At 48.3% G+C, this 22,042-nt stretch overlaps 2 protein-coding genes across 3 annotated transcripts; both read right to left on the bottom strand.

Annotated features, from left to right (window-relative positions):
• Window positions 1-355: 355 nt before the first annotated feature.
• On the bottom strand, window positions 356-9,396 carry Tex52 (testis expressed 52). The gene is made up of 3 exons (XM_021637060.2): window positions 9,270-9,396; window positions 4,927-5,477; window positions 356-1,672 (listed from the first exon to the last, which is right to left on the bottom strand). The coding sequence occupies exons 1-3, from the start codon at window positions 9,345-9,347 to the stop codon at window positions 1,387-1,389; spliced, it is 915 nt and encodes a 304-aa protein (XP_021492735.1). The 5' UTR covers window positions 9,348-9,396; the 3' UTR covers window positions 356-1,386.
• Window positions 9,397-10,065: 669 nt separating this feature from the next.
• Foxm1 (forkhead box M1) lies at window positions 10,066-22,042 on the bottom strand. 2 transcript variants are annotated; one of them, XM_021637053.2, is made up of 8 exons: window positions 21,900-22,042; window positions 18,896-19,444; window positions 17,819-17,964; window positions 15,905-16,096; window positions 14,148-14,276; window positions 12,866-12,910; window positions 12,274-12,343; window positions 10,066-12,095 (listed from the first exon to the last, which is right to left on the bottom strand). In XM_021637053.2, the coding sequence occupies exons 2-8, from the start codon at window positions 19,398-19,400 to the stop codon at window positions 10,909-10,911; spliced, it is 2,274 nt and encodes a 757-aa protein (XP_021492728.1). In that variant the 5' UTR covers window positions 19,401-19,444; window positions 21,900-22,042; the 3' UTR covers window positions 10,066-10,908. The 2 variants fall into 2 exon arrangements, with proteins under 2 accessions (XP_021492728.1, XP_021492726.1); XM_021637051.2 differs by having other exon boundaries at window positions 10,067-12,095; window positions 17,813-17,964; window positions 21,900-22,041.

The following is a 22,042-nucleotide window of genomic DNA, read 5'->3' as shown; positions in this document are numbered from 1 at the left end:
CCAGGCCTTGTGGGACCCCTGCCACCCGCACCTCAGTCACAGGAGACTCCTGACTGTTGCCTCCACTTCAAGCCTTGTCTCTGATCCCCCGATTCAATACTGAGGCCTTTGCAGTCAACAGCGGCTCAGGTCCAAGGCCCTTGGGTCACCCTCAGATGACTGCTGCTTTTCTGTGGGACTCTGTGACCACCACAGCCAGCAGAGTAACGACTTGTGAGAAGCAAGAAGGCAGTCTGGTTCAACATGACACAGTAACCAGTGTTGGTTCAAACTCCGGGAGTCGGACCCTGAGGAGTTTATTTTGGGCCTATGTAAGCAACAGCACAGTTAGGTGAAGACTGTTTGGAATAATTAACTCAATCTTGCGTGCACAACAAACCTTAAGACAGAACCACTTCAAAACTTTGTAAAGTACAAGTGACATCTTGCATAAAGATGGGTCCTATAGATTAACTGAGAAAAACAAGCTCATGATAAGGGTCTGAGGGAGGATCTGGTCTCAGGCAGAGGTCACTGGGCTGGTGACCAGCCTTCTGGGCAGAAAACAGGTTGCACATCTCTCCCTCTGGGGAGACATCTGTGTGTTCAACATTTCTGCTTCTCCTAGTGCTTCTCTGTGAGCACAGGAATCTACGCCTCCTACCTTTCACCTGGAATCTCTACTTTGTTCCGGTCTTGCCCTGCTGAGGAATGGATGCCTTCCTCAGGCCTGACGCTCCTCTCTCCAGTACTGCCATCAAATTCTGCAGGGGGACTTACAAGCAGTAGTACAAGTATCCGGTTGTGTCTGGTCTTTGGTCTTTGTCCAGATATCAAATGATATGGAGGAGATGTCAATGAGGTGGTGGTGGTAGTGTGTGTGTGTGTGTGTGTGTGTGTGTGTGTGTTTGTTTTTCTGCCTAAGAGTTTTTCTGTCCCCTAACCAATCTCACTGTCACTGTGAATGTGCTCTGAGGGTAGAGAATTTTTTTCTATGTGATGGGAATTGAACTCAGGACTTTACTCATACTAGGCAAGTGCTCTACCACTGAGCTATATTCCCAGCCTGCAATTCCTTACGCACATTTCTTACCCTAACCTCCTGACACCCCTCACCACTCCTTATCCTATCCTTAAGAGCTGGAGCCTACCGATATTCTAGCTGCCCTACCTCCTCTCCCTGCTCCAATTCTCTCATGCTATGATGAGTCTTCCAAGGAAAACACAGAACAATTCAGAGCTTCAGTAATGTCTCCAGGAGCCTAATACAGAGATGACATGAGGCTGGAGGCTGGCCCAAAAGGTTATTCTGTGGAAGCCGGAGTCCTTGGCCTCCTGAGGACTTCTTGATGAAGAAGGCTGCGAATCCTGAGGCCCGCTCTGGTCTCCTCCCAACTTGAGGCTCTTTTACGCATATCCAGAACTCATTTTCTCTGATGTTTTAGAAGGTCGTGCCATGGACAGGTAAGAGAGGGGCATAGCAATCCGGTCCGTAAGCAGGGCTTGGTAGTCCTTCAGAAGCTCTTCGTTCAGGGGCGCACTGGGCAGCCGAGCCAGTTTCAGTACCTTCTCCTGGTAATGAGGCTGTGGATTTGGGCAGGGCCAGCCCCTGGTGAAATTATTGGGAAGTGGGTTGGAGAGGATCTGAAGGCCCCAAGGCTCACGCCTTCCACCATCAGATATGTGTGGGGACCTGTTGGGAAAGACCAGAGACAGTAGAGTTAATGGAGAGCACAGGCATGGTAGGGAGAGGTGAGCAAAGCAGGTAGGTGACAATTCCTATCAGCTATTTGGGGATCAGGCTATATACCACAGGTGTATTTTAACTGTGTCATAACATTAGGTGAGCCACTGTCTAGCTGTACACATCTCATCTTTTGGACAATTGTATAGAAAGCACCTACATTTTTAACTTTACTTATTTATTTATTATTTATTACAATTCATTCACTTTGTATCCTGGCTGTGGCCCCTTCCCTTGCCTCCTCCCAATCCCTCCCTTCCTCCCTCTTCTCCTCCTATGCTCCTTCACCTAGATTTTTTAAGCATGATTTTGCTATATATTTTTATTGTATTTATTAATTTTATTATGTTATGTATATGAGTATCTTGCATGCATGTAGGCATGTACACCACCTGTTAGCCTGGTATCAGTCAGAAGGGGACATAATATCCCCTCAGAGCAGACTTACAGACAATTGTGAGCTGCCATGTGGGTGCTGGAAATTGAACTCCCGTCCTCTGGAAGAGCAGCCAGTGCTCTTAACTGCTGAGCCATCTCTCCAGTCGCTCCCTCACCTAGATTCTTTCTCTCTCTCTCTCTCTCTCTCTATATATATATATAATATATGTGGGGTGCTAGGGATAGAACCCAGGGCCTTACAAGTGCTTGGCAAGCATTCCACCACCGAGTTACACCCCAACCCGATTATTGGCTCTTTGCTTCCTTCAATCTTCTTTCCGCATCAGTGGTCCATGCCCGTCTCCACCTCGAGATCCTCTTGCCTCCACCTTCAGAGTGCTAAGGTCACAGGGTTGGGCCACCACGCCTGACTTTGTTATGATTTTATCTAGATTCCAGATGTCCTTCACATCTTTTCTACCAGTGCAGTCCAGATGGGAAGACCGCAGCACCGGAGGTAACTTCCTCTTCTTGGTCAGCCTGTAGTGTTAAATTGAACAGTAGCAAATTGGCTTAGAAACAGAACAACATGGTTGGATAGTAACAGATTGTCTGTGCTTCAACAGGCTCTATGCCTGCTTCAGCAGGTATTCCTGTTCGCTGCTTTTGGTTTATTTGAGTATTTGTGTAGTTCAGCTACAGCTACACATGAGAATCACCCCAGAAAGTTGTTTTATTATTATTATTATTTATTATTATTAGTATTATTATGAATTATCATTGGTGCAGAATTAGAATTTAGAGCCTCTTTCATGGTAGGCAAGGAACTATATTCCTGAGCCATGCCCTCACCCATGTTATATTTCGAAAAGTTCCCCAGGGATGCAGCCCAGCAGCAGAAAACTTGCCAAACATGTACAAGACCTTGAGTTTCTATCCAGAGCCCTAGGGATTAAGATAGAATCTCATGGGACCTGGCTCATGTCCAGTTTGTGTGGTCCAGGACTCTGTGCATGCTAGGTGAGTACTCTCCCAACTAACTGAGCGTAGGTACCTACCCACCCTCTTTTTTTGTCTATGAATTTCTGTAACATCAAATTTCTAATGTTTTTAATTATCATACGTTATACATAATGGATTCCGTTGTTAGTCCTGTATATAATGTACCTTGATCATATTCACTCTCAATACCTTTTCTTGTCCTCCTTTCCTAGGGATCCTTTTCTTCTTCCCAACCGATGTGTATGATCTAACATGTTTCATTAGGAGCATGAGCCTGGGCACCTACCCCTGGCTACATCCTTGAAGGAAATCTCTCCTCCGGGAGCCATCAACTTGTTACTACTAACTCAGGGAGGGAGAGGTGGCACCTCATGAATTCCCCCTCCCCCCTAAGATAATGTCTAACTCTGGTTCAATGTCTTTCTCCCATCTTTCTTTTCTGTGTGAAGGAGAGAACCCAAGGCCCTGAGCATGTAAGCAAATAACCCCCACTGAGCTATGCTCTGAAGTCCTAGTTTGGTTCTTTTACGTACTGGCAACCCATCCCATCCCCTTGTTCTGACCCCACATTTCATTTTTGCTTTCTCCATTCATAATGGAATTTGCGGGCCAGATGCAGCAGTCTGTGTCTATAATTTCAGCACTTCAAGACCAGTCTTGGCTACATGAGACTCCAGCTTTAGAAGAAAGATTTAGTATTCTTGTGCCTTGGGCATGCAATACATTTCTGTATTCTCCTTCTTGTTAAAAAAAGGAAAAGAAGCCAGGGGTGGTGGCACACACCTTTAATCCCATTGCTCAGGGAGACAGAGGCAGGCAGAGATGGCTGTGAGTTTGAGGGCAGCCTGGTCTACAAAGTGAATCCAGGACAGACAAGGCTATACAGAGAAACCCTGTCTTGAGAAGAAGAAAAAAAAAAAAAAAAGGAAAGAAGGAGAGGAAAGAATAGAAGAGAAAGAAATGAAAGAAAGAAAGAAGAGGGGGCCTGGAGAGAGATGTTTCAGTGGTTAAGAGCACTAGCTGCTCTCCGGGGGGGGGGGGCTCAGGTTCAATTCCCAGCATCCACACAGCTGCTCTCAACTGTCTGAAAGGCTCGCTCCAGGCGATCCAATGGCTGTTTCTGGCTTCCTCGGCCATTAGGCAAGCTTGTGGTGTACAGACATACATACAGGCAAAACACCCATAACACATAATTAAAAAATAAACCTAAAAAAGAAAAAAAAATGACAGCCAGCCATGATGGCATGCTAGGATGACATATGTAATCCTAGCACTCAAGAGGCTAAGGCAGGAGAATTGTCAATCAAGGCTAGCCTAGATTACATAGTGAGATCCTGCCTCAATAAAACAAAATACATGTAATAGTGACTCTGTCTTTCTCTCTCTCTCTCACACACACACTTTGGGTGCTTTACAAGGTACAGTATGGTTTTGGTAGCTGTCCCTTCCTATCTGTTGAAGGCAGAAGCTAAATTACACTTCTCAATATCTCTAGGCCAAGCAAATGTTAAATTCATAGTACGCCCTCACCATTTTTAAATAATAAAGTGCTTTTCTACTGGCTATGTTTCCCGTGTGCACATCATGTAGCCAGCTACTTTCAGGAGGCAGTTGGGAGTATGGCTCTGTGGCAGAACACTTGCAAAGTATTTGCAAGGCCATAGGTCCCAGCTCCACAAAAGAAAAAGGTACAGGTAACCATAAGCGGGAAAGCTGAAGAAGCAAATTAGATACCAGAAACAGGAATGGGAAGAGGTTGGGGTGTGAGGGTGGGGAGCATATGAACATGGGAAGTATCATGGCCTGAGAAGGGGTGAGCTTACATCTTGAAGTTTGGTGGGGGCAGAATATTGCCATAGATGTCGAGTGGAGGGGCCCTTAGTTCACTTCTCAGCTTGAGTTTCTTCACCTCCTTCAGTTCTTTCACTGTTCTTGCAATCACCTGGTTCTTCCTGTTCTCGTCCACGAAGATTGGGGTAGCATTGATGAAGGTCAAGAAGCTGTGGCGGCCCAGCCTGGAGGGAGGAGGGATGGCAGTCTGTGCCGGAGGGAGGCGCTGGACATTGGTGTGAGTCAGACAGCGCCAGACATTGCTGTCATAGGGTTTGTCTGGCCTGCTGGGGAAGAGGGCAGGCAAACGTCCCACGTCGAGCCATGTGTGAAAGCCCCAGGAGTGCTGGGCTGCATCCTTCCAAGGAGAGATTACCTGGTGGTGCACCATAGACTTCATGTCTGTGCATGGTGGCTGCTTCTGGACCAGTTTGTGGAAGGCTTGCTGGGTGAAGCCTGTCAACTTCTTGGCCTCTCTGGGGAGAAGGAATTCACGCTGAGTCCAGGTCTGGCAGGTTGGGAAGGGTTCTCTGGCATGGGCCATCTAGGGAGACATGAAAGGGAGCCTAGAATGGCTGTGCCAGCAGAGGACCAGGATGCTGGAGAGGTGTTATGCTCTCCTTCCTAGGCATCTCTCCATTCCCACTCTATGAGTGTGTGTGTGTGTAAGTCAGGAGACAACCTTGGAATGTTGCTTCTCATGAACCATCCATCTTGTTTTGTTTTGAGACAGGTCATCTCTCAATGGTCTGGGAATTAATGATCTGGCTACATGGACTGGCCATTAGCCATCAAAACTCAAGAATTCACCTCTCCCCACCCCAAAGCCCAGCCCTCGGATTATAAGTATTACCATGAGAAACTTAAAAAAAAAACTTGTAAAAATACTTATTTTATACGTATGTTTTGCCAACAAATATGTACGTGTACCACACGTGTGCTTGGTGTTAAAGATGGTTGTGAGCTGCCATGTGGGTGCTGGGAATCTAACACAGGTCCTCTGTCAGAGCAGCAAATGTTCTAAACCACTGAACCATTTCTCTAGCCCCATGCAAAGTTTGTTGTTTTTTTTCTCTTCTTCTTCTTCTTCCTTAATATGACTACTCAGGAATGAACTCTGGTCCTCAGGCTTGCATAGCCAGCACTTTATAAACTGAGATGTCTCTGTCCCTTTTCACACTGTCAGCTTGACAGGTTCTAGACTCACATAGGATGCGTGCCCCTGGCACGTGTGAAACGGGTTATCTAGATTAGGTCAACTGAGGTGGAAAGAGCCACATTAACCCTGGCGCCACCTTGCGATGGGCAGGGGTTTTGAACGGAATAAAGAGTTGAAAGCAAGTTGAGCATTAGCATTTATCTTTTTACTTCTGGCCAACAGTGTGCACAGCTGCCTCAAGCTCCCGCCATAATAGAGACTTGAACTGAGCCAAAGCAACCTTTGCTTTGTCAGGTACTGTTTCAACAAGACAATTGCCACAACCGGGAAGTTACTGCACTATCCTCCAAGTCATTTCCATAGACTTACCAAATCACATTCCTTTTCCATTGATCATATTTTTGTTTTGAGCTCCCATTTTCTCTCAACTTTCACTTTGAAACTTAAATATAAAAGCTGGGGGTGGTGACGCACACTTTTGATCCCACCAGAGGCAGAGGCAGAGGCAAGTGGTTCACAGAGTTTGAGGCTAGCCTGGTCTACAAAATGAGTTCCAGGACAGTCAGGGCTACACAAAGAAACCTTGTCTTGGGGGGTGGGTGAGATATATACATACACATATATACATATATACAATTTATCTTTTTTTTAAAAAGCTGTGTCTGCATGTCTTGCCTATGTGTATATGTGTGCAACATATATGCCCAGTGCCAAAGGAGGCCAGGAAAAGGCATCAAATCCCCTGGATTTAACTCCTGGAACTGGAGTTAAGAGATGGTTATGAGCCACCATGTAGGTAGTTGCTGGGGCCTAGGTCCCCTAGAAGAGCAACCAGTGCTCTTAAACTCTGAACATCTCTTTAGCCCCAACTTGCTTAAAATTTTTATTTAGTGTGTATTTGTGGGTGTTATGGTGTGATTGTGGAAGTCAGAACTTAGAGATGTCACTTCACCATGCACTCTAGGGAACTGAACTCGGGTTCAGGTTTCAGGGGCAAACGCCCTTGAGTCACCCCACTGGCCCCAACTTTCAGTCTTCACACTCACCTCCATTCTGATGTCCTCATATGTATCCCTGTAGATGCATCAGACCTAGGGGATGACTCATGCCAGCCATTCTAGAAGCCTACCTTCCCTTGTTCATGGTCCTGGAGGCATCCTAGGAAGTCTCCCAAAACAAGGGCCAGGTGGCTTTCCATCCCAGAGTACACTTCTTACCTGTTCTGTCATAGGCACTTCCCCTCATTTCTCATTAGGTCAGTTGATCTAGAAAGCCATCTAGAATGTTCTTTTCCTACCTTCTCTGTGCTCTGTTCCCTACACCCCCACGAACAAACATCCACATTCTGCTATCGTCCCTCAAAGGCTCATGTAAAGAAATACTGAGTTCCATTCCCAGCATCCACATGGTGGCTCACGACCATCTATAGTAGGATCTGGTGCCCCCTTCTGGCGTGCAGGAGTGCATGCAGTCATAACACTGTATACATAATAAATCTAAAAAAAAAAAAAGAGGAGGCTCATGTAAAAGGCTGGGTTCCAGTCTGAGGACTGACTGATTCTACTGAGGCAGAAGAAGCTAGGTTGAGAGCCTAATAGAAGTTAGACTACTGGGGGCTTTAAAGGGGAACTGTGGGACCCAGGGCCCTTCCTGCCTCTTTGCTTTTGGGTGCCCATGAGGTGAACAGCTCCTTTGCCATGCTCTTCCCCACCTGTTGCCTCACAGGTCCAGAGCAGCAAGGCCAAATGGCCACACGCTGAGAAGCCTCTACCATGAGACCCAGTGAACCTTTCCTCTTTTGAGTTAGCACAAGTATTTTGTCTCAGCAGTAGAAAACCGACAAGCACAATTGGCAACGATGTCCCTATGTCAGATGTAGAAAGACCCTGCCACAGTGAGGAACCCACACAAGGTCTCACGAGTGGGAGAGCTCAGATTTGAGCTGTGTTCAAACTCAGTACCCTTAGCTATGTGAACCACGGCCAAGAGCTTGTTTACCATCTGACCAGCACAAAAATGTCTTTTTAAAGTGTTCCTTCCTCTCACCCGCTGTAGGCCTTTCCTCCAAAACCCTACTAGTTTCTTTAGCATCATCCCCTTACTCATATTTCTCTAAAATTAAAAAACAAAACACCTACTGTATGTGCACATACATGCACATCATAGCATGCATGCAAAAGTCTGAGGGCAGCTTGTAGGAACTGTTCTTCTACCATGTGGATTCTTGAGCTGGCGCTGAGGTGGTCAGGCACAGCAAGTGTCCTTACCACCTCAGCTATCCTGCTGGCTTGCTTGTATGTTTAGTCTTTTTTTCCTTCTTTCTGATTTTGTAACCTGGGTGGACCAGGCTGATGAATGCTAAAATCACTGTACTAATTTCCTAAGTCTTTCCTACAAGAGCAGCCCTAGAGGGAAGTTCTGAGAGCTAATGTGGCCTGCCTCGTCTCTCCCAGGCGTGACTATGTGTGCTAGTAACTCCACTTAGCAGGTAGAGGCAGATCTCTGTAGGTTCCACAGTAACCTGGCCTAGGTATGCACTTCAACCAGGGGTAGACAGGGAGGTTCTGCCTCAAAAATAAAGTCAAACAAAATTAGAACTGGGCATGACGGCACAGATCTATAATACCAACCCCTGGGGAGGTTAAGGCAGGGCTACTGTAGGCTAATCGTATCAGGTTAGCCAGGACTACATAGTAAGACTGCCTCAACTAAACAAAAACAAGCACCCTAAAACCTGAAAATGCAAGATCATAGATGCTGAAAAATGTTACTTTTTCCTGGACAAAGGCATGGTTTCGCAAGTGGAAAATGCCTTTTTGATTAGCCTCGGCCAAATCAGACATCCTAAAAATATTGCATGCATTAACTCACCTTCAGGCTGTGTATAAGGTACATATAAAACATATAGGAATTTCACGTTAAGTTTTGGGTCCTTTCCCAAGATAATTCATGCAATGCACACAAATACTCCAAAACCCAAAAAAGAAATCCCAAATCTAAGCATTTTTGGTCCCAAGCCCTTTAGAGAAGGCCTCTTTAACCTGCTAGGCAGGTTCCTCCTTTCTTTTCTGAGCTCCAAATTCAGGGTACCACAGGATGAAGGCAGAAGACAGCTCATGTACCAGATTGCTCAGTACAACCTGAAAGGCTGGCTGTGGAGTTGGGCCCCCACTGTACCTTCAGGAAAGGCTCTCTGACATGTGACACCTCACACATGTTGGGCTTTTGGAGGGATCTTTTCAAGCTGGTGGTCATTCTTCCTCTGAGCCACAGGGCCAGGAGGGGGAGGCTTTGGGGAAAGCCCTCTTTGTTGCCATTATTAGCTGCTAGACTTGCTAGGGTTGCTATGGTGATGTTTACTTGGTGGTGGCGCTTGGGGGAGGCCCTGGCCTGTCCTGGGAGGCTCTGAAGTCCCTGATGCTTTTCTGGTGAGGTAGAGAGGGGGCAGTGATCTCTCAGTTCTGGTTACAAAGCATGGAAATGGGAGCAGCTCCTGGGAGGGCCTTGCCTGGGAAGGCTCCAGAGGAGGAAGTAGGCTGCCTCCCAGGCTTGGGGCAGGGATAGAGGTGGTAACGAGACATGTGCAATGGGCCCAGCTTTCTGGCTGGAATGTTGAATGGAATGGAAGGGAAATGGAGGACAACTGCTGTTGTTTCTGGTCCCATGGAACAATGTCAGCAGGAAAGAGGTGGGCAGCGCAATGGGGCAGGAGGGAAAAGTTAACGCTGTGGGAGACAGGATCTCTCGTAGCTAGATTGGCTGATCCTCCTGCCTCTACCTCTTAAAGGCTAAGACTATAGGTATGAACCATCACATCAGACAAAACTGGCAATTTCAGAGTCAGAAAAGACTGTGGGGGGAAACATCTGTGAAAGGCCTAAGCAGCAGGTACGGCCCTGCCCATCCTCTCCAGGCTCCACCATCACCCCGCATTCAGTTCCTTCAGACCAGCAGTGCCACCTGTGTTTTATTCAGTAGGTAGTTACAGTAGTGTTCGTGTGCTAGCTTGTGGGGGGGGGGGGAGGGAGGGTTAGGGTGGCTTTTTGCATAGCGCAGGTGCAGGCTAAGGAAGCCAGGGGTCCCTTCCTCCTCCTCAGGCCTCAGCCTGAGTTCTCAATGCTACACTCCCGGGCATGGTTAGGAACACTGTCAGGGAAATACCTAACGGAACCCACGCTTTGCTTCAGGCGCGCCCGTCCCCCTACACCCGAATCCAATACGCTTTTACACCAGGACTTCTTCTTGCAGGACCACTGGCTCGGAAACACGGGGAGCTGCGGGGAAAGGGCAGTAAGTGGGATCCTGGCAAGCCAACCTGTATGCGCAGAAGCCTACAGCAGAACCCACAAGTGTGGAAGAAACTGCACCGCAGGTTCTTCCCGCAAAGGCCGCAAGCAGAAGCTAAGTGCAACCCCCTTGTGACCCCACCCAGCCTGGCAGTCTCTGGATAATAATCTAAGGGAATAAGCTTACGTTTATAATTAGAGGACAATCTGGGGAACTTAACACCATTTACAAGGACATTCTGCCAGGGGCAGTGGATCACTAATGGACACTTCCTGATCATCACTGCTTTCGGCACACCCACCATTCAGTTGCCAGCAGAGAGAGAGGAGGACTCGGACCTATTGCTTGCATAGGTCCCAGCAGTGGCTTAGATGTGACTATCATTTTGGCATAATTAGGTCAAGGGGCACAGCTCGGCCCTTGCCTGACAGCTCCCCTCAGACGGCTTGGGGTGCACTGAGCCTTGCACTATCCAGCCACACGAGTGCCAGGATAGCAGGCATCGAGCAGCAAGGGCAAGGCCTTGCCTCTATCTCAACTCGGGGATGAACTGAGACCAGTTGATGTTGTCAGGGCCTAGAGGGTCGTCCTCCAGGCCTGGGAAACTGATGTCCAGAAGGATCTTGCTGAGGCTGTCATTCATTGTGTCCAGGACCAGGCCTTCTGTGAGAGAACGGTTGGCTGAGAGGCTGGGAGCCTGTGGCTCAGGGGAACCTGGCTTGGGGACCTCCAGATGTGGGGGCGGAGAGCTGCTGAATGGGTCAGAGGCGAGGTCAAAGGGTTCTGAGTTGAGGAGCTCCCTGGGCGAGTCAAAGAGGGGGACACTTTTCAGAGGTGTGGTATTCAGCTCCATTAGCCCCAGGGAGTCAGGCAGGGGGCCAAAGGCGCCCTGGGGGGTTCGTACTGGGCTGAAATCTAAGCCTCCAACCTTGGCTGGGGGTGTGAGCCTCCAGGACTCAGGGTCTCTGGAGAGCACAGACTTGCTAGGAGTGGAGGAGACGGGCAAGGTCTCTTTGATGGGGGTCTTGAAAGGTCCTCCTTCCTCGGGAGGGCAGCTGAGCTGGGGCGTAGGCTCTGAAGATTCTGCCAGGAGGAGGGGTTCCATGGCTGGTCGCAAGGTGCTGGGGTCCTCTGAGAAGAGCAGTTCAGGCTCATCCAGACAGGGAGGCCGGAGATGCTGTTTCCTCCGAGACCGGCTCACCTCCCTCTTCTCTCTCCGCTTAGTCACCAGCATTTCTGAGACACACCGGGTTGGGGACTTGAGCCCACAGTAGGACTTCTTGGGCTTTGGGGTAGGAGAACAGGAGGAGTCTTCCCAGGAGTTGGAAAGTTCCTCCTTCAGGGACGCACATGGAGAGGGCCACTCTTCCAAGGGTGGGCTCTCCACTTTGATAGGCCTCTCCTCCCCAGGCTGGATTTCTTCCTCCTTAATAGACTGAATTGGAAGCAGAGGCAGCAGCCCTTCGCCGAGCAGGGGTTTCTCCTCCTTCACGGGTTCTGCAGCAGGAAGTGGGGCTATCCCTTCGCTGGCTAGCAGCACCTTGGGTGCGATGCGGACTCGCTTGCTGTGACGGGCAAGTTCTGAGCTCATAAGTGAAGCCGCCAGAGGCAACGGCACTTTCACCGAGGGCTGCAGCACCAGGGACTGGTTCACTGGGAACTGGATGGGCACCAGGTATGAGCTGACCCTCGGGAGCAGCGGCTTCATCTTTCGACCTAGGAGGAAGCAGGAGAGATCACAGGTAGATCAGTAGTAGCAGTAGGGTCTCCTGCTTCCCACTCCAGGCACTCTGCTAGACTATGGGCTCAAATCCCTTCCTGAGTTAGAGGCATAAGTTGAAGACAGGAGCCAGAAGCAAGATTGGGCAGGTCTGAGGCCCACTCTCATACTCACGGGCGCCCATCGGGAGTTCGGTTTTGATGGTCACATTTCTACGGAGCTCAGGATTGGGTCGTTTCTGCTGCTGCTCGTGGGGAGAGAAAGAAAGCTAGACTAGTAAGGTAAGGGGAGAAGCAGAACCCCACCAACCTGAGCTGATGCAATTGGCCTAACAACCCAGAAAGAAAAGCTGGTTTGAATGATGGATGCCGGTAGGTTCAATCTATCAAGCCATGCTTAGGGGAAAGGTGGACAGCAACAGACAGGTGAGGGCGTGACAGTGCTACACCTTACCCACGGTCTTCACCACCCCCAGGGAAATGCGGTAACTATCCGAGAGACCAAGACAAGCCAGGCTGAGAGACTCGGCTGCTGCCGCTGCCGCTGCCTGCAAGGCCCATGCCATGCACTTGTTCTTGCAATGGCAGGTCCTGCAGTGCCCACTTTGCTCTGCTCAGCACAACTTTATGGTGCTGTGTTTAGGGCTAGCAGCCACAGGGCCAAACATAGTCCCCTCCCCACATCACAGCTTCTCTGCCCACTAAAGCCATGCTGAGCAGTGAAGGGAGATAAGGCCAAGCCCCGAGCCAGAGGAAAAGAATCTTACTGATTCCAAGTGCTCGGGCGATTGTGGAGACCCTGGTTCCAGTGGCTGGTGGCGGCCAGGCATCGAGGGAGAGAAATGAGATGAAGTTACCACCAATGTGGTCAATCTACCCAGACTAGGAAGAAACCTATTTGATGGGTTCCAAGGGATACCATGGATAATGGTTCCTTCCAGAAGAACAGTAGAGCAACAGCATCCTTATGAGCACTTAGAAGTTCCCAAAACAATAACTTTTTTTTTTTCTCCCCCTGAAAACATGTTCTTGTGACTCCATTTCTGGTGTCTAGGCTTAAAGAACGGTTTCTTTTTCTTTTTTTTTTTTTTTTTAAATTATGTATACAGTGTTCTTCCTGCATACCAGAAGAGGCCACCAGATCTCACTGTAGATGGTTGTGAGCTACCATGTGGTTGCTGGGAATTGAAATCAGGACCTTTGGAAGAGCAGACAGTGCTCTTAACCTCTGAGCCATCTCTCCAGCCCAAGAATGGTTTCTTTGGAGCAAGGTTGAAAATACAAATTAAAGAGCTGGAGAGGCCAAGTGTGGTGGCACACATCTTTAACCCCAGCACTTTGGAGGCAGAGGTAGTTGTGAGTTCAAGGCCAGCTTAGTCTACAAAGAGAGTCCAGGACAGCCAGTGCTGTTACAGAGAAACCCTGACTCAAAGAACAAACAAACAAACATAGCTGGAGAGATGGCTCGATGGGTAGCTGTACGAACATAAGGATCTGAGTTCAGATCCCAGCACCTACATTAAAAAATAAAGCCAGGACTGGCCATGCATGCGCCTGTAACTGCAGAGCTCTGAAGGGTAGGGATGGAGGTAGTGGATTGAAGGTTGGCTGACCACCAGTAGCTCCAGGTTCCATGAGACGTTATCCCAAGGGAATGAAGAGAGTGATAGAACAGAACACCCAAAGGTGTCTTCTGGCCTCTACACACACACCGCCATGTACACTTGCACCCAGATGCCCTGCCACCCGACACATCAAATCCTAGGCCCACCCCAGATCCAGAGACCTGGAAGCTGTGTGTAACAATGGTCTATGTACAGGGACTCAGAGACTCTTATACTTGGACCAGACAGTTCTCTTTACGCTCTGGCCTAGTCCAAAGGAGTGTTCCTTGGTATCTGTCAGCTATCCTTAGCTCAGGGCATTGTGCAAGTCATTAACTGGGTGACTGACTCCTCTCTGTCCCTCTGTCAGAGAACGTCAGGAGGAGCACTGCTCCTCAGAAGGCTCCGTAACCGACTCTGGCTCTCCAGAGGCAAGTATGCTCACCTTAAACACCTGGTCCAACGTCAAGTAGCGATTGGCACTTGGGTGAATGGTCCAGAAAGAGACCTTGCCATTGGCAGATGTCTCCCGTACAAACATGTCGTGGAGGGAAAGATTGTGACGAATGGAATTCTGAAAGAGACAGAGCAGCAGTTATCAGTCCAGTTAGCTTTGGAAACATCATCCTTGGAGTGAACTGAGATGGAGGGCCATCTCCTACTATGGTCAACAGAGACTTTGCTCAAGTCCTGGAAACCTCACCTGTTGGCAACCCCCTTCCTGATGTGCCACACTGCGGAGCTAACCTCAGCCATACATCCCAGGAGCTAGACTGGTGATACTCCTCCAGTTGGTGACCATAACAACAAAAAGCAGGTCTGGCCTATCTCTAAGCTCTTAAGGTCTCAGGCTAGAAGCTTCCTTCCCTATTCCTGCTCTATATCACGGTGCAGGACTGAGGTAAAAAAACACTGAATGGAAAACTTTACACACTTGCAACTTTGCCTCATCTCCTTTGTGGGAACATGGAGACAGGCTAAGCTAAGCTGGAAAACCCCATGTTTTCCAGAAGTATCATGCCCCATGGCATCAGAAGAAATAAGAATGCTGTCCACCTCAGTCCACAGAGAAACACTGAAGTTACAGGAGCAGCAAGAAAAAAAACAAAAACAAAAGCAAAATAAAAAAACAAAACAAAACAAAAACAACAAAAAAACCCCCATCCCTATGCCTGGACACAGTGGTTCCTGCCCACATTCCTGGAACTTAGAAAGGTGAGTCAGGAAAATGCAACGTTCAAAGCCAGTTTGGGTTACCCAGCAAGATTCTGTCTCAGAAACTGGAGCTTGCCAATCTGAGGGAACACACTGCTACCGGAGCAATGAGCTTCTGGCAGCCCAGGTGTCTGCACTGACAAGCAGCAGAGAGGACATGAGGTCAGACACAGGTGCAAGCAGGAGTCAGACGAGGTTAGTCTTCCTGGAAAACCCCACTTCAAGTCCTAGCTCTTGTGTGGGGCAGATTAAAGTACTCTGTCACCAAGCTGTACCTCCAGCCTGACAAATCCCATTTCTGCCCAAACTTTTCTTTCTTTTTTAGTTTTCCGAGATAGGGTTTCTCTGTGTAGCCTTGGCTGTCCTGGAATTCACTCTGCAGACCAGGTTAGATGCAAACTCAAAGAGATCCGCCTGTCTCTGCCCCACAAGCACTGGGATTAAAGGTGTGCGCCACCATAGCCCTGGCCTGCCTGAGCTTTTGATGTACGGGAGTGAAAGGTGGGGAAAGGCACCCGGTGCAAAGCCTGAGCTCAATCCCAGAACTCACAATGAGAGAAACTCCAGAAATCTGCAGTGTGCCCACCCCTCCTCCCTCAAGCAAAGAAGTAAATGCAAGTATGATACACATATGTACTGTGTGATTCTGACAAAGACTTCCAGGAGTCTGTCTCAGAGTCCTCATGCATTAGATGAAAAACAAGAAAAAACCTGCCTAGGCGGGCATGGTGGCACACACTTGACATTCCATCTACCCTTGAGCTTGAAATAGGAAGTTTGTAAGTTTGAGGCCAGCCTAGAGCGTGTAGTAAGACTGTCTCAAAATAAGAGAGAAAAAGAAAAGGCCCTGCCCAATAGATGTTACTGGAAATTAATGTTGGGGCCACGGGGCTCATTGTTTTTGTTATTTTTCATTAGGACACAACCTGAAGCATCACGAGCAAGTTAGATTGGAAGGACCTCGACATTGGCTATGGGACATAATACCTTCCAGCCTGGCTTGGCAATGTGCTTAAAATAGGGGAAGTGGTCCTCAATCCAAGTGTAGATATCCTTCAAGGTCATCCGCTTTCCCTCAGTGCTGTTGATGGCGAACTGTATCATGGCCATGTAAGAGTAGGGTGGCCTTTCAGACACAGAGTCTTGCCAAGATGTGTTAGTTCCTGAGGACTCTTCAACCTGTGGGGTAAGGGAAGCCGAAGGGAAAAAGAACAGAGAATGATAGAAGAACCATTCCCCAGCCCCAGTCTGTTGAGAACATTCTCTAGAGCAGTGGCTCTCAACCTTCCTAATGCTGTGGCCCTTTAATTCAGTTCCTCAGGTTGTGGTGGCTCCAACTGTGAAATCGTTTTCACTGCTAGTTCATGACTCTAATTTTGCTATTGTTACGACTCCTAATGTAAACATCTACTACCCAGGATATCCAGTATTCTACGCCAAAGGAGTCAGGACCCCACACGTTGAGAACCGCTGCTCTAGACGGTACTACAATCAAACTCATTTGAGATCGCTATTTCATTATGGAATTAAAGTTGAAGATCAAGTAGGATGTTCGTCTGGGCCCCAGCTAATTAGGAACTGATTCCCTTCCATCCTTTTGCTGAAGATGAATTGCCTGATAAGAGGTCTAGAGACTGGGGACAAAGCTCAGTTGATAAGAGTACTTACCTGACATGCAGGAAGACCTGGATTTGATCTCTACCATCACATTAAAAAATTGGTCATGGTAGCACGTGACTATAATTTCAGCAATGGGGAGTGGAGACAGGATGATCAGAAGTTCAAGGTCATCTTTAGCTACACAGTCTTTTCTAAGCCACCCTAGGCTATCTAAGACCCTATTTCAAAAGCAAAAACCAAATGGGGGTCTCTTCTAGTTGGCTCTGTAGTTGAGGTCTGCACAATAATTTTTATGAATCCATGCCCAATTTTGGACTTGCAGGTCATAGGGTTTACGTCTGAGCTTCATTTGATGTCCTGATGAGACCATAAGCCCATCCTGTTTCAGTGTTTGCACAGGAGAAATAGTCAAAAGTATGGGACAAATGCTTTCAAAGGACACATTTGGATAATGTGTCTTAGACAAAGATCTGACCACTCACAGTTTAAACTTTTGAGATATAATTTTACATATGTTTTAAATATACAGTTCAATTAATACAAATAAAATTCCCATCAGATTAACTTTGCTACTAATATTACAGTGTACCTCCTAATAAAACTGTCCTGCTAATGATGCTACATTCAGTTCATACTGTTGGAATGCCACTGTAAAAGCCAAATGGCTTCCTTAACGAAGACCCTTAAATCATTTCCTGAATATCTAAGAGCTACTAAACCCAGGATATTAAACCCAGTGCTAGAGAAAAACAAAGTACGGCAGGAACCTGCCTTCAGTGAGCTACAGATGGGGCCAGTAAGTCACTCAGACGTCATAGAGCTGGTGGTGGCACACAGCTGAACCGTAGCTACTCAGGGGCAGGAAGGCCCAAGCAAGGTCAGTGTTAGCCAGACCCCACCTCAAAGTAAAAATTAAAAACGGCTGCAAAGGTAGCTTAGTTGTATAGTCCTTTCTGTTTGCTTTTCGAGAGAGGGTTTCTCTGTGTGGCCCTGGCTGTCCTGGAACTCACTCGGCAGACCAGGCCTGCCACTGCCTCATCAAAGGTGTGAGCTGCCACCACCAGGCTAGTGGTATACTCTTACTTACTATGTTGAAAGCCTTGGGTTCACGAATTTTTTTTTTTTTTTTTTAAAGAAACACTACATACAAAAGCACTGAGTAGCGCCAATATGAGAACTTGGATGTTTTGCTCTAGCAGTTCCTTGATCCGTGTCCCTTCTTAGAAATCCCCTGTATCAGTTCTGACTTCCCTAATGAGTGACAGAACAGTTCACCTTAACCTGATTCTGCTCCAGGTGACAGTTCTCCTTGTCTTCCATCTCCTGCTTAATGCTGCAGGGGCCCAGCCCGTCAGAACTCATCTTGCCAAGCCACTGAATATTGGTTAAGCTGCTGTCCAGCGTGCAGCCTGCTGCTTCACTGCCAGCTAGAAGAAAACAACCCAGGACTCCATTAGCAGCCTCTTCCAATGCCCTGCAGCTCTACCAAAATCGATGGTTGGGAATAACCCCTCCAAGACCTGTACTCTAAGGGACAGGGAACACACGGTAAACCATTGTGTTATTCTCTTGCATGATGGACGTCAGAAGAAATTCAGGAACAATGAATTACATTTCAATGAGCCAGATGGAACCTTAGGCATCCATCTGTCAAGGCAACTTTTTGGCTACACACACAGAGTCACTTTTCTTCCCCAGAATTCAGCTTATTTAAAATGGAGATTTACTTCCTTTCAGGCTGTGGTGGTTTCAGTAAGAATGGCCCCCATATATTTGAATGCTTAGTTACCAGTGAGGGGCACTATCTGAAAGCACAGGGAGTATGGTGTTGTTGAAGGAAGTGTGTCATTGGGGTGGGCTGTGAGGTTTCTAAAGCTCATGCTGGGCCCAGGGTGACTTTGTCCTTCCTGGCCCATAGATCAGGATGTAGCTCTGAGCTACTGCTCCTGCTCCAATCCCTGCCTGCATGCTGCCAGCTCCCCACCATGATGATAAAGGACTAAACCTCTGAAACTGTGTAAAAAAAAAAAAAAAAAAAAAATTAGAGGCTTTTTTTTTTAATAAGAATTGACTTGGTCATGTCTCTTAGAGTAATAGAACAGTGACTAAGACCCAGGTCAATACAAACCAATCAACCAACCCTTTTCTGACATTAAGAGAGCAATAGGAATGCCACATAATTGTTACCCTTTCCACAGCACCAAGACGGTCTGCTTATTTCAGAAGGAAGAAAAGCAAGCCTTTGCCTTGGTTCCTCCTAGATTCCTGTCTACCACAGACATCAGCATAACTAACTGGAGGCCTAGCCAGTAAGAAGAAAGGCCGCCTCCACGCCCCTTTGCCTTGCAGATCACATACCACAGCTTTCCTGCCTTTGTCTTGGAAGGGTTCCAGGCGGCTTGAGAACAGACACACCCTTAGCTGCTGGCTTTGGTCCCAGAGTCTCAGTGATCACCTCTGTCCTCTTGGAATCACTGCTGGTTTGGGCTTGAGGCTGAGGACCAGGAGGGTGAGATGAGGTCCCCCCAGAGCTAATGAGGATGAACTTGTTGGGTCCGCTGCTGCCACTCTCTTTCCCTTTGGCAGTTAGTGCTGTGATGATGCTCTGGATATCAGCATTGTTGGGGATGGCCACCACCTGTGTGTTGGGCATGGTGGGGTGGTTGATAATCTTGATTCCAGCTGGAAACTTGCAAGAGCTGGACTCCGCCGCCTCCTGGGAGGCCTGTGCTTGAGCAGGCTCCTGCTGGGCAGGGGGTCTCTTTGCTTCTTCCTCTGATGCTTCCCCCGGGGCATTTTGAGTAGGAAGGGGCAGCCTCCGTCTTTTGAGAATCAGTGGCCGACGGGGGCTGGTTCTCATCATGAAGCTGTGCTTTCACTCTCCATTGAGAATCATGTATACTGACCCTGCAGAGGACAAGAGAATCTTGATATCACAGATCTGCTGCGCTGAGACAGGAAGCGTTCCTCTGCATGAACAGCCACAAGCAGAAGCCCAAAGGCCCAGGGGAATGCTGCCTGGACCTTTGTCGAGCCCTCAGACAATAAGGACAGAAGCTTATAATCTCAGCACCTTATATGAGGTTCGAGGCCACCCTCAGCCAGATAGTGAGTTCAAGGTCAGCATGGGCCACATGAGACCCTGCCTCAAAAGCAAAAACAAAAAACAAATCAATCCCTATTACTGACATAGGAAAACTAAAGATTGCAGCAAACAAGCAACTGAGGAGGGGAACGTGTGACTGGAGTGCAGTCCTCGGTCTTCAGGAAGCTTAGCATGAATGTTTAGTCAGGCCAGGATATAGCTTAATGAAAGAGTGCTTGCTTAGCTTGTGCAAGGCCCCGGGTTTGGTTCCCAGTACTACAAAAAAGCAAACAAAAGATTGTTTTGGGTTGGCAAGGCGGCTCATCAAATGAAGTCATCTGCTGCTAAGCCTGACAACCTGAATTCAATCCCTGGGTCCTCAATGGTGGTTCTTCCAGACAGAACCAACTCCTGAGTGCTGGCCCAACCTCCACACGCATGCTGTGGCATGCGGCAAACATCGACCTCTCCCCCCTCCATAAAAATGTAAAATCTTCTTAAAAACTGTCTGGCCAAAGGAATAAGTGAGACATCTTCAGAAATGCGGACTTGCCTACCGCTGTCCATAATTCAGAAGGTCACTTGCAGTGACTGTAGACAGGGGTGAAAGACGACGGACTGGGTGGACGAGCAGCAAGTAAAAATCATGACAAAACCCCCATGCTGCAACCCATTCTATGACACTGCCCCGGCATGCTTATCTTTGCAGGTCATGGGTTCAGTAGGCACAGAGTCAGAGGTGGGTGGCACTATTGCCACAATGCTACTGAGATCACCTCCTCGTCAGCAAGATCTGAGACAAAGGGGGGCAACGTCCCCATTTATGACTCACGGCAAAGTCCTGCAGATTGTGCATGGCGTCTCATTTACTTCACGTCTTTCAGTCCTGGAGACCAAACTCAGGACGACACACACAGCGGGTAAGGCTTCTATCACTGACCTACATTAGAGGCGCCCCCGCCTCTTTTTTTTCGTTTTGTTTCAAACAATGCAGCTAACCTTAAATCTCTGATTCGCCTGCCTCCACCTGTTTGAATCACAGCTGTGGCTACAACAGCAGTTTCACAGATGCTGGGGATTGAACCCAGGGCTTTGCCAATGCTTGGTTAAGCGCTCTACAATAAAATGTCCAGTCCTCTTGCAATAATTAGAAGAAAAAAAAAAAAGAAAAAAGAAAAAAAATATTTGGTCTGGAATGGGAGCAAGAGCTTTTGACCACTGAGCCCCATTACGTTAATTTTTAAAACAAGTGTATGTTCTTTCAAAGTCTCCAAAACATTTGCATGGTGACATTTCAGTACTTGCAAGTAATTATGACATTTTTGTTTTGTAAGTATGTTATGTTATATACCTTAATTTTCTGCTTTAAAAGTAAGATTGTAAAATACCTGTCTCCTCCACACTAAGATGTCCTATCATTAATATGCTTAATTTTTTTTTCTTTAATATGCTTAATTTTTGAAACAGTCTCACGTAGCTCAGGCTGTCTTTGAACTGCTGAGCCTCTACTCTTCTAAGTGCTGAGATCACAGGCATTTGCCACCACGCCTGACCATGTTAAAGTGGCTTTGAAATGCTAAGGAAGCAGTATTTTCTTTGGAAAAAGCATTTCATAGATTGTTTTTTTTTATAGCTACGTAGAATAACTTATCATTAAGTTAGCTCCTGCCGTTCTATTTCGAGGTCCTTTGAGAAACAGAGAAACCAGCTGTCTCTTTTTAAGGACACCTGCCAGAAAAACCGGATTACACTTTTTGACATTTGCCAGCAGCTCAGAGTTCTCAGGTCCCTTCCACCCGCCCTTTATACTTCCGTTTTCTCCACCTTCAAATCTCAGTTTTCGTTCTGCTTCACATTGCACCCCACCGCAATCGAGCATTAGACAAGCCCCACCACAAGATATTTCTCTATGACCAGCCTTTTGCTAATACCCCGGATACCTTCTAGCGGGAGGCGATTTGCAGAGTGCCCCCCCACGCCCCGGACCCCATTTCCCCCACCCGGAACAGGGAACCTTGCAACACTCGGCTAGGATCCCGCCCTGCAACAGTGGAGGCGGAGGCTGGGCTGGCTGCGTGTGCAGACCCAGAGGGCAGGCCTGTTCCCAGGCTCCGGGGGTGCTCGGAGAACGCGGCGGGAAGGCAGAGGCCGGCGGCTCAGACCTCCTTCCCGGCGACCCCCGACACCCCCCTCGCGCCCCGCAGCCCCGACAGTCCCGACTCCGAGCCCTGCCCCGGGCCCGGCCTGGTCCGGGACTTCCTCCTGCACCCCACTCACCTCACACGCCGCGGCTACTCCACGCGGGGACCGAGCCAGGCCCGGGCGGCGGGTCCCGGCGGGACGGCCGGGGCGGGAGCCCGGGGCGGGGTGGGGTAGGGGGTGAGCCCGGGCCCGGGGGTGGATCCCGCAGCGCCGCTTTC

This window comes from Meriones unguiculatus, chromosome 5, assembly GCF_030254825.1.
Source record: "Meriones unguiculatus strain TT.TT164.6M chromosome 5, Bangor_MerUng_6.1, whole genome shotgun sequence".
Taxonomy (NCBI): domain Eukaryota; kingdom Metazoa; phylum Chordata; class Mammalia; order Rodentia; family Muridae; genus Meriones; species Meriones unguiculatus.
Note: the sequence above shows the minus strand (reverse complement) of the source record. Positions and strands in the feature narration are given on the sequence as shown.

Coding starts and splice junctions, on each gene's coding strand:
- Tex52 (XM_021637060.2), bottom strand. CDS start 9,347: ATGACCACCAGCTTGAAAAGATCCCTCCAAAAGCCCAACATGTGTGAG. Junction 5,478..9,269: donor TCAGAGAGCCTTTCCTGAAG/GTACAGTGGGGG, acceptor ATGTCTCCCTAG/ATGGCCCATGCCAGAGAACC. Junction 1,673..4,926: donor CCCCCACCAAACTTCAAGAT/GTAAGCTCACCC, acceptor CTTTCCCAACAG/GTCCCCACACATATCTGATG.
- Foxm1 (XM_021637051.2), bottom strand. CDS start 19,400: ATGATGAGAACCAGCCCCCGTCGGCCACTGATTCTCAAAAGACGGAGG. Junction 16,097..17,812: donor TGGAGCAGAATCAGGTTAAG/GTGAACTGTTCT, acceptor CTTACCCCACAG/GTTGAAGAGTCCTCAGGAAC. Junction 12,911..14,147: donor CGTTGGACCAGGTGTTTAAG/GTGAGCATACTT, acceptor GGCCGCCACCAG/CCACTGGAACCAGGGTCTCC.